A 17960-nucleotide genomic window follows, 5' to 3' on the forward strand; every position below is an offset into this window, starting at 1 on the left:
AGTCGGGTCTGATAGGCTGAATCGCCGACGAAGGAAAACTCGATTCCCATGCGGAAGCGGGTCTGTCTCTGATCATATGGATAAATGGAGTAAAGAAAACAACCACATTAAAATGTAAGTAGACTAAATCGCGCTGTACTCGTATCTGCTTTGCATGTCAATCAGGGGTTCTGGTTTTCGCATGTTTTGCAGTTTGAGCGTCCTCTGCGGATGGTTTGTTGTGGTTTGAACTGGGCTGTGTTTTAGATGACAAGCTGCTGTCACAGGAAACATGAAGACGTTTCAGTCCACAGAGGGTGATGCGAACTGTCATTATTTGGGGTGTGGCTTAGTGGTTAAACGTCTGGGCTGGAAACTAGAAGGTTGCAGGTTCGACAGGTTGTTCCTGTGATTTATTTACAGCAGCTTGACAGTCAAAAAGCAGCCCAGCCCAAACCACAACAGCCGGTTACATTACATTAGAGATATCAAATGAGATTTAATTTTGCCATACGACATCACATTTGATGAAAATACAGTTCTACTCGTAAGTTTTCACACCCCTTAAAGAGTTATATAGAATTTTTCTTCTGATAAAAGTGAAAATCTTATGTTACATTTTAAGTCTTACAAGGGCAGAACCTAATTTAAAAAAAAAAGATTTTTAAACAAAATAATACAAATGTATACATCATTCTGTTCCATTTTATTAACCAGTGTCTTTCAACCATACTAATAAGCAAAAATGACTCAAGATAATCTAACACTATAAAATACATCTAAAATTCGCAGACGAATCTAAAAATCTAAAATTATAAAAATACAGTTCTACTCATAAGTTTTCACACCCCTTTAAGAGTTATATAGAATTTTTCTTCTGATAAACGTGAAAATCTTATATGTTACATTTTAAGTCTTACAAGGGCAGAACCTAATTTTAAAAAAATTGATTTTTAAACAAAATAATACAAATGTATACATCATTCTGTTCAAAAGTTTACATCCCTGCCTCCTAATGTGCAATATTGCAATATTTCTCGAGCATCCCTGTAGTAAATGGCTTTGGATGAAAAAGTCAGCTTTCTTTAAAAGTATTAAATGTGTCTGTTTGCGTGTCTCTGTGTGTTTTAGGTAAAAGAGCATAGTTGTGGTGTCCAGCTGGAATCATCATGTCCTCCGCTGGTCCATCACTGTCGTACCCTCAGCGCTCTTCGGCGGGAGGTGAAGCCGGGGCAGCGAGTGATCGTGGAAATTACTCCTCGGACAGACACGCCGGGCTCCTGCTAGCTCAGATGAACAAAATGCGTCTGCAGTCTGACTTCTGCGATGTGCGACTGCTCGTAGGCGGACGGGTGTTCGGGGTCCATAAGCTGGTGCTGGCTGCCAGCGGGCCATATTTTGCTGCTCTGTTCTCTGGAGCCATGAGCGAAGCCCATGAGGAGGAGGTTCGCATTGTCGGAGTGGAGGCTGATGTCTTTGAAATTCTCCTGGAATTTATTTACACTGGTATTGGTTTGTCCATCACTTCACACATCTTTTGGGAGATAATTAGTGTTAATTTACTCATCCTAAAAGCATCCTAGATATAGATTCATTTGTTTCTTCCTGGGAACATATCTTTGAGAAATTTAGCATTACGTCACATGGATCCTCTGCAGTGAATGGGTGCCGCCAGAATGAGAGTCCAAACATCTGATAAAAGCATCACAATAATCCACAAGTAATCCACACCACTCCAGTCCATCAGTTAATGTCTAGAGAAGTGAAAAGCTGTACGTTTGTAAGAAACAAGTCCATCATTAAGGCATTTAAATTTTGAACCATTGTTTTTAGCTAAAATACAAATCCATAATCTATAAAAATGCTTTCTTTTTTGAAAGTCGATCCAGGTCATCACCTGTCCTCCAGGCTTGTGCACAATTTAGAATTTCAGAATTGGCCGCCATTCAATTCATGAGTTGGAATTTGAATTGAATTGACTCCGCCCCACAGGAAGTTGAATTTGAATTGGAGTTGGAATGACAGGAAGTGGAATTAAATTCATGGCAATTCAAAGACATTCCACACAGTCATACAACAGAAAGAATGTGCTGAATCTCACATACAATTACATTAATTTTGTAATTTAATAGCATAATTTCATTACACATAACTAGTCACTCCTCAACCCTGCATACATTTTGTTCCAACATATAGATAATGATCAAATTCTTGAAATAAATTACTCCCTCAATGTTTGATTAGTTTTGTTCAAAATGTTATTTTCATTTCAAAGTTCATTTCCTGTTAATGTAATCTGTACAAGTAGTTCAAACTAATATCATTTATGGAATATGTAATGAAATCATATCTGACATATATTGTAAAGCTTCATTGTTAAACACTTCACTTATGTATATGAATTTCTTTGAATTTGTATTGAATTGCAATTCTGCTTCCTTTAATTCAAATTCAAATTGTAATTCTAGATCCTGTTTTTGACATCAATTCAAATTCAAGAATTGAATTGGAATTTAGGAGTCATTCTCAATTTAATTCTGAATTGTGCACATGCCTGCTGTCCTCAGAAGTCCTCACATCAGAATCCACTAACATATTTATTTAGAGTTGTTTTAAACTCTTTTTGCTCGTAAACAGTTCTTGATCTGTGCAGATTTCTCTCCTGATTGAGGTGAGAGGACTATTTTGGCCAGAAGCAATGGTTGAAGTTAAAGTCCCTTAATGATGGATTTGTTTCTTACAAACATGCATCTTTTGGCTTCTCAGGATGTTAACTGATGGACTGGAGTGGTGTGGATTACTTGTGGGTTATTGTGATGTTTTCATTAGCTGTTTGGACTCTCAATCTGACGGCACCCATTCACTGCAGAGGATCTATTGGTGAGCAAGCAATGAAATGCTACATTTCTCCAAATCTGATGAAGAAACAAACTCATCTATATCTTGAACGGCCTTAGGGTGATTAAATTAAATTTTGACCAAATTTTCATTTTTGGGTGCACTATTCTTTTAATATTGCTCAACTGAACAAAACTCTAATGAGAAGTATTGAGCTTTGAAATGTAACTCAACCAGTTATGTGAACAATACATCAAATCATCCAACTTTGTGAAGAGAGGTGTGCTGTCATTTGACTATTTGCACTGAAATGACTTGAGTTATATTTAGAGACCAGAATAATAGAGATTTTGAGGTGTGCTCTTTTGTCTTGGGCTATTAAGCAGTTAAAGGAGAAGTCCACTTCCAAAACAACAATTTACAGATGATGTACTCACTCCCTTGTCATCCAAGATTTTTCTCCATATAATGGACTGATATGGTGCCCCGATTTTGAACTTCCAAAATGCAGTTTAAATGCGGCTTCAAACGATCCCAAATGCGGTTGTAAACGATCCCAGTCAAGAAGGGGTCTTATCTAGCGAAATGATCTGTTATTTTTATAAAAATAATACAATTTATTTACTTTTTAGTCTCAAACACTTGCCTTGTCTTACTCTCCCTGAACTCTGTGTATTCTGATTCAAGACAAGTAGAAAAACTCAGACCGTATTTTCTCCCTCAACTTCAAAAATCATTTCAAAATCATCCTACATCGCTGCAGAAGTACCGACCCAGTCTTTGCAAAGTGAACATGCAAAGAAGATCAAGACACCCTTAACAAAAAAGGCAGACAGCGATATAGGACGATTTTGAATGTTTTGAGTTTTTCGACATACCCTAACTGTGGACTGAGGTAGAATACAGGGAGAGTAAGACAAGACGAGCGTTTGAGATTAAAAAGTATATAAATTGTATTATTTTTATGAAAATAACCGATCGTTTCGCTAGATAAGACCCTTCTTTCTTGACTGGGATCATTTACAACCGCATTTGGGATCGTTTGAAGCCGCATTTAAACTGTATTTTGGAAGTTCAAACTCGGGGCACCATATCAGTCCATTATATGGAGAAAAATCCTGATGTTTTTCTCAAAAAACATAATTTCTTTACGACTGAAGAAAGAAAGACATGAACATCTTGGATGACAAGTGGGTGAGTACATTATTTGTAAATTGTTGTTCTGGAAGTGGACTTCTCCTTTAAGAGAACTACCAGTGCATTACAAAATTAATGAAAATTACATTTTCTACACCCAATAATCAACCAGATCATCTTCACTTGAAGATGCACCATTATGGCCTAGAGGCTGCAGTCTCTGAAGCTTTTCCCACTATATGAAAGCCAAACATATTTAAAAAAGCTCTTCTTTTGCTCCGGACAGGTTCTATTGATGTGACGGTAGACACTGTGCAGGAGCTGATGGTGGCTGCAGACATGCTGCAGTTGAGTGAGGTGGTGGATATATGTGGAGAATTCCTGCGGGCTCATATGGACCCATCCAACTGTGTGGGGATCTATCGCTTTTTGGAGCAGATCGCCTGTATGGATCTCTTACAGTTTACTGAAGACTACATCCACGTTCACTTTCTAGAGGTGGGTTCACTGATGCAAGTTTTCTACTTTAGATATTTGCAGCATTGAAAAGAGAGTTTTGGTCATAAAATTCAAATTCATGGGGGTCAATCCCAACCTTATTGGTTACCATGCAGTTTTCAAAACTGTCCAAACTGATCATAATAATCCACAAGTAATCCACACCACTCCAGTCCATCAGTTAACATCTTGAGAAGTGAAAAGTTGCATTCTTGTAATAATCAAATTCTTTATTAAGATTCTTTTATTAAACTTTAAACCATTGCTTTCGGCTAAAATATGAATCTGTTATCCATAATAATGCTTTCTCCAGTGAAAAGGTCGTCTTGCCTGAATCAGGAGAGAAATATGCACAGATCAACCACTGTTGACATTAAAACCAGCCCAAAACAGTCCTAAGTAAATATGATGGTGGATTTTGATGTAAATACTTCTGAAGCCAGGTGATGGACTGGATGGACTTACACTGGAGGAAGTGTTTTTATAGATTATGGGCTCATATTTTAGCTGAAAACAACGATTTGAAGTTAAAATGTCTTAATGATGGATTTGTTTCTTACAAACTTGTAGCTTTTCACTTCACAGGACATTAACTGATGGACTGGAGTAATGTGGATTACTTGTGGGTTATTGTGATGTATTTACCAGCTGTTCGGGCTCATGTAGCACACTAAAGAATTATGTAAACCCTTATTGTAGGTTGTCAGAAACAAAAAAAAAAGAAGAGAAAAGTAGAATTCATAATTTTTAATTCATAACATCTGTTTTTATTGGGTTGTGGTCAATGTTCAAAAATTAGTTGCACTGGCACAGATATTTTTTTATGTTTTTTAAATGCTGTGATAGGGCTGTGAATGATTAATCGCGATTAATTGCATACAAAATAAAAGTTTAAGTTTGCCTAATATATGTGTGTGTACTGTGTGCAATTATTATGTATATATAAATACACACAAATTAATGTGTATATATATGAGAAATATGTTATTAATATACAAAATGATTTTATTTATATATAATATAAATTATATAAAAATTATAATAAATACATATGCTTGTAAATATTTCTTAAATATATACATGAACGTGTTTGTATTTATATATACACATAATAATTATACACAGTACACACACATATATTAGGCAAACTCAAACTTTTATTTTGTATGCAATTAATCGCGATTAATTGTTCACAGCCCTATGCTGTGACTATTTAGTGACTATTTGCACACTGAGGTGCAAATGCAAATAAATAGAATCTAACATGATTTGTAATTAGCATTTATTGATATTTGTATTTATGTCTGGTCCTCAAATCCTTGGTTCTCACACTTCTTTTTAGTATAGTTGAGATCCAAAAAAATAACTAAAAACACCCTATGTGAAACTCCAATAGATTAAATTATTAATTATTATTGAAAAAAAAAAAAAGTTTTCAATTTTAAGCAAACTTCGAATCTTAAATTTGAAAAAATTCTATGTATTTATCATATTTCAGTGTTGAGGTTTTCTGTTTTTTTTTTTTTTTTTTTTTTTTTTTTTTTTTTTTCTTTTCTGTTTTTCAAAGTGTTGATTTTTGTCAGATTGCATTGAAACCAGCAGATTTCACTCCTATCACAACTGATATAAATAAAATGTGTTCTGCCTTTCCCAAAACAACTTTGCATGCACAGTCAAGACTCTAAATGAGAAAACATTTCAACAAAATTTCAAGAAGAACCTGATAGTTTAACCGGTGTTTCAAGCACTTTGAATATCAAATGAAAATCAAAATGACCAACACAACAAGAGGGTTTTTCAACCTCAGGTTACTCCAGGCAGGATGTAAGTCACGAAGATAAATGAGTATGAATACTGCCCAGTTTTGTTCTACAGTGATTGTCTTCTCCAAATGTTTAGTCTGCTTTTAAAAACCATTGAAAACCTCCACATCTTGTGTCTGTTGTCAGGTTTGTGCCTCAGAAGAGTTCTCAAGCTTGTCTAAAGATCAGCTGGTGAAGCTGCTCCGCAGTGAGGAGCTTAGGATCGAAGACGAGTATCAGGTGTTCACGGCTGCTATGGACTGGCTGCACCACAACGTGCCGCACAGGAAGAAGCATGTGGTGGAAGTTCTGGAACCCGTACGCTTCCCGCTGCTGTCTCCACAGAGACTCTTCAAGTACATCGAGGGTGAGAGAGAAACTGTGTTTCACTTTAGCGCTCCTCAAAAATCTAAATTCATGTTAATTTCCTCTAATTTCACAGAATTTCACATAGTGTAATGTAGGTAAAGGTTATAATTTACAGAAATAAGTTGTTACAGAGACATTTTAAGATTTTTTTTAAAGCATAAAAATAAATCAGGACAGAACAAGAAAAGAATGAATAAAATTGGAATAAAATATTCTTGTCAAATAATACAGGCATGTCAAGTTATATTAAATATATACAGTGGGTACAGAAAGTATTCAGACCCCCTTAAATTTTTCACTCTTTATTATATTGCAGCCATTTGCTAAAATCATTTAAGTTCATTTTTTTTCCTCATTAATGTACACACAGCACCCCATATTGACAGAAAAACACAGAATTGTTGACATTTTTGCAGATTTATTAAAAAAGAAAAACTGAAATATCACATGGTCCTAAGTATTCAGACCCTTTGCTGTGACACTCATATATTTTAACTCAGGTGCTGTCCATTTCTTCTGATCATCCTTGAGATGGTTCTACACCTTCATTTGAGTCCAGCTGTGTTTGATTATACTGATTGGACTTGATTAGGAAAGCCACACACCTGTCTATATAAGACCTTACAGCTCATAGTGCATGTCAGAGCAAATGAGAATCATGAGGTCAAAGGAACTGCCTGAAGAGCTCAGAGACAGAATTGTGGCAAGGCACAGATCTGGCCAAGGTTACAAAAAATTTTTTGCTGCACTTAAGGTTCCTAAGAGCACAGTGGCCTCCATAATCCTTAAATGGAAGACGTTTGGGACGACCAGAACCCTTCCTAGAGCTGGCCGTCTGGCCAAACTGAGCTATCGAGGGAGAAGAGCCTTGGTGAGAGAGGTAAAGAAGAACCCAAAGATCACTGTGGCTGAGCTCCAGAGATGCAGTCGGGAGATGGGAGAAAGTTGTAGAAAGTCAACCATCACTGCAGCCCTTCACCAGTCGAGGCTTTATGGCAGAGTGGCCCGACGGAAGCCTCTCCTCAGTGCAAGACACATGAAAAAAAACCTGAAGGACTCCAAGATGGTGAGAAATAAGATTCTCTGGTCTGATGAGACCAAGATAGAACTTTTTGGCCTTAATTCTAAGCGGTATGTGTGGAGAAAACCAGGCACTGCTCATCACCTGTCCAATACAGTCCCAACAGTGAAGCATGGTGGTGGCAGCATCATGCTGTGGGGGTGTTTTTCAGCTGCAGGGACAGGACGACTGGTTGCAATTGAGGGAAAGATGAATGCGGCCAAGTACAGGGATATCCTGGACGAAAACCTTCTCCAGAGTGCTCAGGACCTCAGACTGGGCCGAAGGTTTACCTTCCAACAAGACAATGACCCTAAGCACACAGTGGCTTCACAACAACTCCGTGACTGTTCTTGAATGGCCCAGCCAGAGCCCTGACTTAAACCCAATTGAGCATCTCTGGAGAGACCTAAAAATGGCTGTCCACCAACGTTTACCATCCAACCTGACAGAACTGGAGAGGATCTGCAAGGAGGAATGGCAGAGGATCCCCAAATCCAGGTGTGAAAAACTTGCAGTTGCATCTTTCCCAAAAAGACTCATGGCTGTATTAGATCAAAAGGGTGCTTCTACTAAATACTGAGCAAAGGGTCTGAATACTTAGGACCATGTGATATTTCAGTTTTTCTTTTTTAATAAATCTGCAAAAATGTCAACACTTCTGTGTTTTTCTGTTTTTCTGTGCTGTGTGTACATTAATGAGGAAAAAAAAATGAACTTTTTAAGGGGGTCTGAATACTTTCCGTACCCACTGTATATATTATAAAACGGATGGTTCTGGTCCTTGATTCTGATTGGTCGAGCCGTGTTTGAAGCGGTTGTAAATTACTCTACAGATATACACCTTTGTTTACGTTTGTTTGTTGCTGGGCAACTACTTTGTTGCAACAACTGTTTCTGAGGAACTACATTGTTTGGCGGAAGAATACTGTTTCTATTAATATCATAACACTTTATTTGCTCTGTTTTATTTTGTGAAACGTTACTACCACTGATCTATATGTAATGACTGGATCGCTCATTGTGTTCTAAACTGCCGTTAGGCAGTGAAACCACCGGAAGTGTTCGATCTGCCATCTTAATATTCCCTACTGGCAGAGAGCACCATTGACTCACAGCTAAACTAAAACTAAAACTAAAATCACCCGATTTTAAGCGTATCAGTCACACAGGACTAGTTTTTAGGCTATGTGTATCTAAATTAATTTTTACTTAAAATGGTATCTGCAATGTTTATCGTCTTTTCGAGCAGGATAAGCGATGTTTTCCAATCGTTCAGCTGATCCAACGCAAAATATATTTCTTTATGTAAGGAATTATGCAGGAAATTTTAAACATGAACATATCTGGTATTAGTATGTGAAATTGTTTCGAATATACAATAAAAAATACAATACAAGCCTCTGTTACTATGTTACCTAAAGATGGCGCAAATTCTATTATATTAAGTGCTTTAAATTACATTATCTGACTATAACACTAACGTTACCTGATTTTGCTCAATGAAAATAGTCTGAAACAAATTCAAAGCTGAGCTGCATCTCTTCAAACACAGCTGTGTTCCGTTCATGAATGAACGTGCGTTTTTAAATGAATCTGAGTCATTGATTCAATTATTCAATTCGTAAAGAGTCACTTGCTTCATTCCTGAATGAATGATTCAGTGATAAAATTTAGTGACTTTGTGCCATCTGCTGGTAGCTTCAGTTTCATGTTAAAGTTTCTTTTATCTTTTTTATCTTTTTTAGTTATTTAAATCATTTGATTTTTCTATATTCAAAATGTTATATTTAACATTTTTGCATTATTTACATTTATTATTAACATTTATCTCAACATGAATGTTATGTAGGCTGAATTAACAAACGTTTAAAGCATTACCTGCTTTAAAATGATGTTAACGAAATCATTGTTGAAACATGCATTTAGCCTGTACGAATAAAACACTATAACAAAACAGCATAAACAGTGATTAATTGTACAAGGCAAATTATATGTATACAAAGCATAAATCTTTATTCAGATTTTAGAATGAGCATTTTGACATTTGTAAACGTGGTGAATATTCGATGTTTATCATGTTCCTTTGCTGTTCGCTACTGTAATGTATATGAACGTTACTTTTTAACAAGCAGAGGAAATTCCAGACATTAAACAAATAACCGTTTACATGCTTAGAAAGTTTGCGTTGTGAGAATGTACAGTGAGACGTCAGATATGAAAACGCTAACTTGTTAGGTGATGTTTTTATTCATTCAATGGAATGTTTGCGAATACTAGGGAATGGCAATATGGTTGCGGAGTGGCTTCACTTCTGTGACGTCATGAGCAATCCAGTTCTCTGTTATAGATCAGTGGTTACTACATGGAATAACCATATAATTAGACCTAACAACACCCCTTAGCTGTTATAAATTCGCTGTAAACCACGGCTTCTCGGGGCTTATTGCTTTATTCATATAATGTTAATTCATGTTAATTCAAAAAAATTTTTTTTTAATAAAGAACAATTCCTTGATTAAATCTGAAAATGAGTCTTCAATTTTGAGTAATGTTGAATTTCATAAGGTCTCATTTTTTTAAATCACATTTTAGTATTTGACAAGCTACAATAAAGGTTTTTTGTTTTGGCTTAGCTGTTTTTCAGAGTGTTTTTTTGGCAAATTGTATTGATCAGTAAATGATTACATTCATTGTTAATAGTAATTTGAAAAAGTATTCCTCTGTCAAATAAAACAGGCAATGCAAGTTATGTTAAAATATAAATTCATACACAATGATTATTCAAAATGTGTTACAAGAGAATTTAAGAGCATAAAAATGAATGAGGACAAAAGAATACATTAATTAAAAGCAATGCAAAAAAAAAAAAATTGATTTTGCAGTTATATTAACTATACACAGTATTGGGTGTAAATGCAATACTAAGTAACTAATTAATGTTATTTAATTACTTTTCCCTTGAAAAAGTAAAGTAATGGATTAATGTTAATTACTCTAATTTAATTACATTTTCTTTATTGTTGTATAATTGTATATAAAACAATAGTGGATTTAACATCAACTTTTGACATCTAATGATAAAATGTGTGTTTTTAATGTAACCTTCTCTCTTTAAATACTTTGTTTAGTTCAAGAATAATTTATGCAGTTCGATATTATTTATTTGAAAGAATTAAAAGAGCTGTTTCATGTCTGTCCTTGTATTGTTTAGTATGATATGGGATTTAAAAAGTAATAAGTAATGCATTGCTTTTTTAGACAGAGTAATTAGTACAGTAATCTAATTACTCTGTTGTAGTAGCCAATATTTTTTGAATTACTTTTTTAGACTTCCTTACTCATCACTGACTGGATGATAAAAATAAAGTGAAGTACATTAGCACAAGTACAGACTGTTTATGTTTGGTCAGCAACTTGATGTATTCATATAGATTTTAATGTATGTGCAGGTGTATATTTAACAACGAATGTGGCTCATTTAATCACATTTTAGAGCTCTTTATGATGTTTGATTTTGTGTACACATTGGTGACAGGACTTTCCCTTACAGGTATTTCTGACTTCAGTTTGCGAGTTGCATTGCAAACCCTTCTGAGAGAGTACACTGAAGTCAACAAGTCCCCTAAGGAAAGCAAACCTTTTAGCCTACTGCAAACAGCCAAGGCCCGGCCCAGAAGAAAAGCCCGCAAGTACCTCTATGCCATTGGTATGTAAACTCTTCTGAGAGCGTGCAGATGTGATATTTGCCTTAATCATGTTTGTCTGATTCAACATCTTTCTGCTTGTGTCTCTCAGGTGGATACACTCGTCTGCAGGGTGGCCGATGGAGTGACAGTCGGGCTCTGAGCTGTGTTGAACGCTTTGATTCGTTCAGTCAGTACTGGACCACCGTGTCTTCCCTGCATCAGGCCCGCAGCGGACTCGGCGTGTCAGTACTGGAAGGCATGATATATGTAGTGGGAGGTAAGTGTGTAGATGTTTTTGTGTATTTTCTGGATATATAAGTAAACCATCCAACCATATTTCGATTTGGGACTCAAATTTCAAGTTTAGGACAGATAATTGGGACACAGCATATAATTTCTGTTATAGCTATTGTGTGGACTTCCCTATTCTCATAGAACTAGAATGATTATTATAGCTTTGTAATAATAATAATGTTTTTTGGCTATTAAACCATCACTTAAAACACGCTAGCAACTGCACAGCAGTGCACTTAAATAGTACTTAGTGAATTTTTAGATAACAGTGATAAACATGCAGCCGTCTTGTACCGCACAGGAGAAAAGGACTCCATGATTTTCGACTGTACGGAGCGCTATGACCCAGTGACCAAGCAGTGGGCGGCAGTGGCGTCTCTGAACTATCCACGCTGTGGAGTTGGAGTTTGTTCCTGCCACGGAGCTCTTTACGCACTTGGTATGCAAATTTAGATGCTTTCCAGCAGGATGACTTTAGGGACTCTTCAGGCTTTTGTTCAGTTGCACTTTTGCACCATGTTAGTTTTATTTAAAATTTGACAAGGCAGGTTATTGCAGCAGAATAAAAACACTTACTTTTTCTTTTAGCAGCACAGCCTGAAATGCATCAAAAATAACATATTCAAACACCACAAATGTATAAAATAGAAGTTATTTGCATGGGAAATAATGTAAAGTTTATGTCTTTTTGAAAGTTCATGTGATTTGTGCATGTGTTTAGCAACATTCCTGTAGCTCAGCAGAGCATAGCTCTTGTAACACCAGCATCATGTGTTCTCTGGCAATGCATGCACTGATAAAATGCACACATTAAGTGCAATGTACAGTATGTTATTTTCCATTATAGTGTCTGGCATGAATGCAAATAATTATGCTTTCAGGTGGCTGGATTGGTTCAGAAATTGGGAAGACCATGGAACGGTATGACCCAGAGGAAAATAAATGGGAGGTTATTGGGAGCATGGCTGTTCCTCGATATTATTTTGGCTGCTGTGAGCTGCAAGGTCAGTCCTCATGGAGAGCTCAACTGTGTTGACAAATGACTTTTTAGGTTTTGATGTGTTGAACTTGAACATCCAGTTTCAAACTTTCATCCAGTTCACTAAAAAGAACCGGTTTAAAACAACATTTACATACCAGACATAACTGTAGAGCGCTGCAGCAATGACATATTTTTTCACTCATTTTTTATCACTCTGGTTCCCTCAACAAGAGCCCAACAGGATTTTTCCATTTTCCATTTTTCCATTGGCTTTTGGACTTTTGTAGAAAATTAGATCTGTGACCAACAGAGGTTTATCATTCTTACACGTTTTGTTCATCATGATGAACGAAATATGCTGGATTACACATATTAGGTACTGTGTTCTAGCTACTTTTTGATTACTTTTGACATCGATCATAAGAAAATCTATTCCATTCTTTATCATCATCGTTATGAAATGTATTGAGCATTACAGTATGTCAGAGTTTTCCAAACTGGGGTTCGTGAGTTGATGAAAAGCAATTGATTAATTAAATAATAAAAATATCAAATGAAACAAAAACACTAATTTTAAAATAAAACCAATTAAAAGGAAGGAAAAAATAATGATTAGGGTAAATCAATAAATTATGAATAATTCACTACCATTGTGTGCAAATGTAATCATGTATTTTAATTTAAAGTTCTGGAATCTGATTACATAATCCAGATTACATATAATCAATTCCTAGCACTGCCTACAAAAATACAGTTGAAGTCAAAAGTTTACATACACCTTGCAGAATCTGTAAAATGTTAATTATTTAGCGGGATCATACAAAATGCATGTTATTTTTTATTTAGTACTTACCTGAATAAGATATTTCATAATAAGACGTTTACATATAGTCCACAAGATAAAATAATAGTTGAATTTATAAAAAATTGCCCTGTTCAAAAGTTTACATGTTGATTCTTAACACTGTGTTGTTACCTGAATGATCCACAGCTGTTTTTTTTTGTTTAGTGATAGTTGTTCAGGAGTCCCTTGTTTGTCCTGAACAGTTAAACTGCCCACTGTTCAACTGAGGGACTCATATGAAACTATTACAGAAGGTTCAAACCCTCACTGATGCCCCAGAAGGAAAAATCATGCATTAAGAGCAGGAGGGGTGAAAACTTTTGGAATTTTAAGATCAGGGTCAATTTAACTTATTTTGTCTTCTGGGAAACATGTAAGTATCTTCTGTGGCTTCTGAAGGGCAGTTCCGAATGAAAAAAATGTGATATTTAGCCAAAAACGAAAAATGTACACATCTTCATTCTATTCAAAAGTTTTCACCCCCAGACTGTTGTGTTTCCTTCTGAAGCATCAGTGAGTGTTTGAACCTTCTGTAATAGTTGCATTTGAGTCCCTCAATTGTCCTCAGTGTGAAAAGATGGATCTCAAAATCACACAGTCATTGTTGGAAAGGGTTCAAATACACAAAAAATGGTGAAGCGTTCTTGGGACCAGAAGGACTTTTCTGAAGAACAGCTGGCATTTTAACTGTTCAGGACAAACAAAGGACTCATGAACAACTATCACTAAACAAAACAAAAAAAACACAGCTGTTGATCATTCAGGTAACAACACAGCAATAATGATCAAGTGTATGCAAACTTTTGAACGGGGGTCATTTTTATGAATTCAAATATTTTCTTAAATGTCCTTTATGTGAAATATCTTATTCAGGTCAGTACTAAATAAAAAATAACATGCATTTTGTATGATCCCTCTTATTTTGGTAAAATAATTAACATTTTGCAGATTCAGCAAGGTGTATGTAAACTTTTGACTTCAACTGTACATCATCGCTGCAGCACTCTATTCTACAGGCAGGTAAAATAATGTTAATCAGTAACCAAGCCAGTGCATACTTTTAGTGCATCATGGAAATATGAAATAAGTATGCAGGCCCTTGTCTTCAGCATGTTGTGCGACTGTTTCAGGATTCATCTATGTGATTGGTGGCATCAGCGATGAGGGTACGGAGCTACGCTCGGCTGAGGTTTACGACCCCATCTCTCGCCGTTGGAGCGCCCTGCCTGTCATGGTGACCCGACGGGCGTACGTGGGTGTAGCTAGTCTCAATAACTGCATCTATGCTGTGGGAGGATGGAATGAGGCTCTGGGATCATTGGACACAGTGGAGAAGTACTGCCTAGAAGAGGTTAGAACTCCTTCATGCCCAGGCTACAATAAATAATCAATAATCAAAATAATCTGACAAATCTGATTATTGATTAATCACGTCTGCACACTGTGCAGGAAAACATCCTCTGGTTATGTCACTTTACAGTAGAGAATAACTCATTTCTGTGAACAAAACACTTATGACACATAGCGGAGGACAGAGTGAACTGCTGCAGGAAAAGCTGTCATAAAAATAAGAATGCTGTATATTACCGCTTCAAACAAACTCATAAGCATATATGTTTAATATAATTTAATGCGGTTTGGCCTGTCAGGTGCTTGACAGAGCATTTGAGACGTGTTTTGACGAGCTATCCGGCATGCACATGCATCAAACAGACGGAAAACAATAGAATAGGAATGTAATAATTCTGACTTAATACATTTTGTGGAAATATGTTTTGTTGGACATTAAACAATTCTACGTGTAACACAAGTAACTATATTTTCATATGAGCAGTTACAGTAAAGTATGTAAGCTTGTTTCTGCCATGGAGAAATAAAAAGGTACTTTCTTGTAATTGCGAGTTTACATCTCACAATTTGGACTTCTCTTTGTAGAATAGTGTGTTTATATTTCGAAATTGAAAGTTAAAAACTTGCAATTTAAGAATTGCGACTTTTTCAGATTGACTTTGCGATCTCAATTTTGACTTATAAATTCACAATTGTATGTTTGTATCTTGTAAAAATACAGTCAGAATTGTGACTGTATATTGCAATTTCGACTTATACAACTGTGAATTTATATCTTGTAATTTTGAGAAAAAAGTCAGAATTGTGACTGTATATCTCAATTTTGACATAAATTCACTATTGTGAATTTGTATCATGATTTTGAGAAAAAAGTCAGAATTGTGAATGTATATTGCAGTTTCAACTTAAACATACAATTGTGAATTTGTATCTCGTGATTTTGAGAAAGAAGTCAGAATTGTGAATGTATATTGCAATTTCGACTTATAAACATGCAGTTGTGAATTTGTATCTCGTAATTTTGAGGAAAAAAGCCAGAATTGTGACTTTGTAAATCGCAATTCGTCTTATAAATTCACAGTTGTATTTTATATTTTGTAAATTTGAGAAAAAAAGTCAAAATTGAGACTGTCGCTGTTTTGACTTATAAATTCACAATTGTATGTTTATATTATGGAATTTCGAGAAAAAAGTCAGAATTGCAACTTTGTATATCACAGTTACGACTTATAAATTCTCAGTTGTATGTTTATATCGGAATTTTGAGAAAAATATTTGAATTGCGAGAAAATTGCAATTGTGAGATAAAAATCAAAATGACCTTTTTTAAAAAAAAATAAAAAATTATTGTGTGGAAGTAAACACGACAGTCTGTTTTCACAACAGTCACACGTTCACAATTGTTTTCATAGCCTTCAAATCGCACATTGTTTGAAGGACAACACTGGGAAGGTTGTGGAATAACATTTACATTTTTTTTCATAAAAATTTTAACAAATAATATTTGGATAAAATAATTGGCAGATTAATCGATTATCAAAAGAGCTGTCTACATGCAACACTGCTGACATGTAGAAAAGTTAACCCTTCATGCAAATGTTTGACTTCTCGTTTTAATGCAGTATGTGGCTCTGTTGTTCCAGGAGAAGTGGGTGGAGGTGGCGCCGATGGCCGTCCCGCGCGCTGGGGTAACGGTTGCGGCCGTTAATGGTTTGTTATATGCGGTGGGCGGTCGGACCTCTAGCCGGGACTTTTCAGCACCGGTCACTGTAGACTCTGTCGAAATCTATGACCCCCACCTGGACACGTGGACGGAGATCGGTAACATGATCACCAGCCGTTGTGATGGAGGTGTAGCTGTGCTCTGACAGGCCACATATTCACATCCAGCAACATATCACTCATCTCCACTCTCAAAGTGACTCTACAGTGTCTAATTTATTACCATTTTTAAATGAGTGAAGAAAGACACCGGGTAGCTTGTGGAGTTGAGGAGGCTTGTAGTATTGTTTGGGAAGTAAGTATCAAGGTGAGTGTTTTTAGTTTTTTACACCACTTGTGTGCTTTAAGACACTGTGAGATCATAAGCAATTAAAATAGTGGTATAACAGACATCCAGAAGAATCACAGCCTGCTTCGAAAAGCCACTCAGTTCAGCGGTACAGCACATGATCCATTATGTTGAGCTGTTTGTGGTGTTCATCATCATCTCAGTGCTGCTGCTTTGAATATTAGCCAGCAACTTCTTTTCTTGAGTTCTGTTTCACATTTGCCTCTCATTTCAAAATGTTATATTTTGCACTTTTGTATTGGAACTTTTTGTTTCTCACGATCTTAAAACTTGTGGAAACCTGCTTGATTGTTGTTTAAAATATTTTAATACATTTAAGTACTAGAATTTGTTCAGTTGAGAGCTTTAATATTTCATTAAAAACCAGACATTTCCTGGAATAAATAGAAATAATGTTTTGCCACTTCACTTTGACTCTTATCTGACTCATTGGCAACCAAACTTTTACAAAGATGTATGGTAACACTTCAGTTTAGGGACCAGTTCTTAATATTAAGAATTAAGAACTGCATGCATATTACTATCATATTGGTTATTTATTTATTTATTTATTATTTTAGTATTATAAAGCACATATTAACACCTTGTTCTGCATGACCATATTTTATATCCGTTAATCCATCTCGTACCTAAACGTAACAACTACCTACTAACTATTAAAAAGCAGCAAAATGATGATGATGGCATGCGTTTGGTCCATTCACTTCTTAACCCATGTGGGCCAATATAAAATGTCAAATCCATGTCAAAAAAACAAAAACTGACATAGATTATCAGTTCTGTTCATAGCTAAAAAAAAAAATCATTCAGTTTAGGATTTTAACCCTTTAAATGCCTTTTTTTTTTTTTTTTTTTTTGCATAATGCCACTGCTGTTTTTTTTTGAAAGACAAAAACAATTTTTTCCATATACAAAATGCTAAACAGATTTTTTTGGGTGTTTTTGTCAGCTAATTGATAACTGGATTAAATACAGCAGTTTTTATGAGGACTTTTTTTGAGTGTAACTATTTATCTACCTAGTGTAAAATTGATTTACCAAAATTAG

The 17960-nt window shown here is 35.6% G+C and overlaps 1 protein-coding gene across 1 annotated transcript; it reads left to right on the top strand.

Annotated features, from left to right (window-relative positions):
- The first annotated feature begins 22 nt into the window (after positions 1-22).
- Positions 23-17321, top strand: ipp (intracisternal A particle-promoted polypeptide). Its single transcript, XM_051093550.1, has 10 exons — positions 23-114; positions 1111-1485; positions 4241-4452; positions 6402-6621; positions 11237-11392; positions 11482-11649; positions 11968-12105; positions 12548-12670; positions 14623-14843; positions 16486-17321. The coding sequence occupies exons 2-10, from the start codon at positions 1149-1151 to the stop codon at positions 16708-16710; spliced, it is 1800 nt and encodes a 599-aa protein (XP_050949507.1). The 5' UTR covers positions 23-114; positions 1111-1148; the 3' UTR covers positions 16711-17321.
- The last annotated feature ends 639 nt before the right edge of the window (positions 17322-17960 follow it).

This window comes from Labeo rohita, chromosome 2, assembly GCF_022985175.1.
Source record: "Labeo rohita strain BAU-BD-2019 chromosome 2, IGBB_LRoh.1.0, whole genome shotgun sequence".
In the NCBI taxonomy this organism is placed as follows: Eukaryota; Metazoa; Chordata; class Actinopteri; order Cypriniformes; family Cyprinidae; genus Labeo; species Labeo rohita.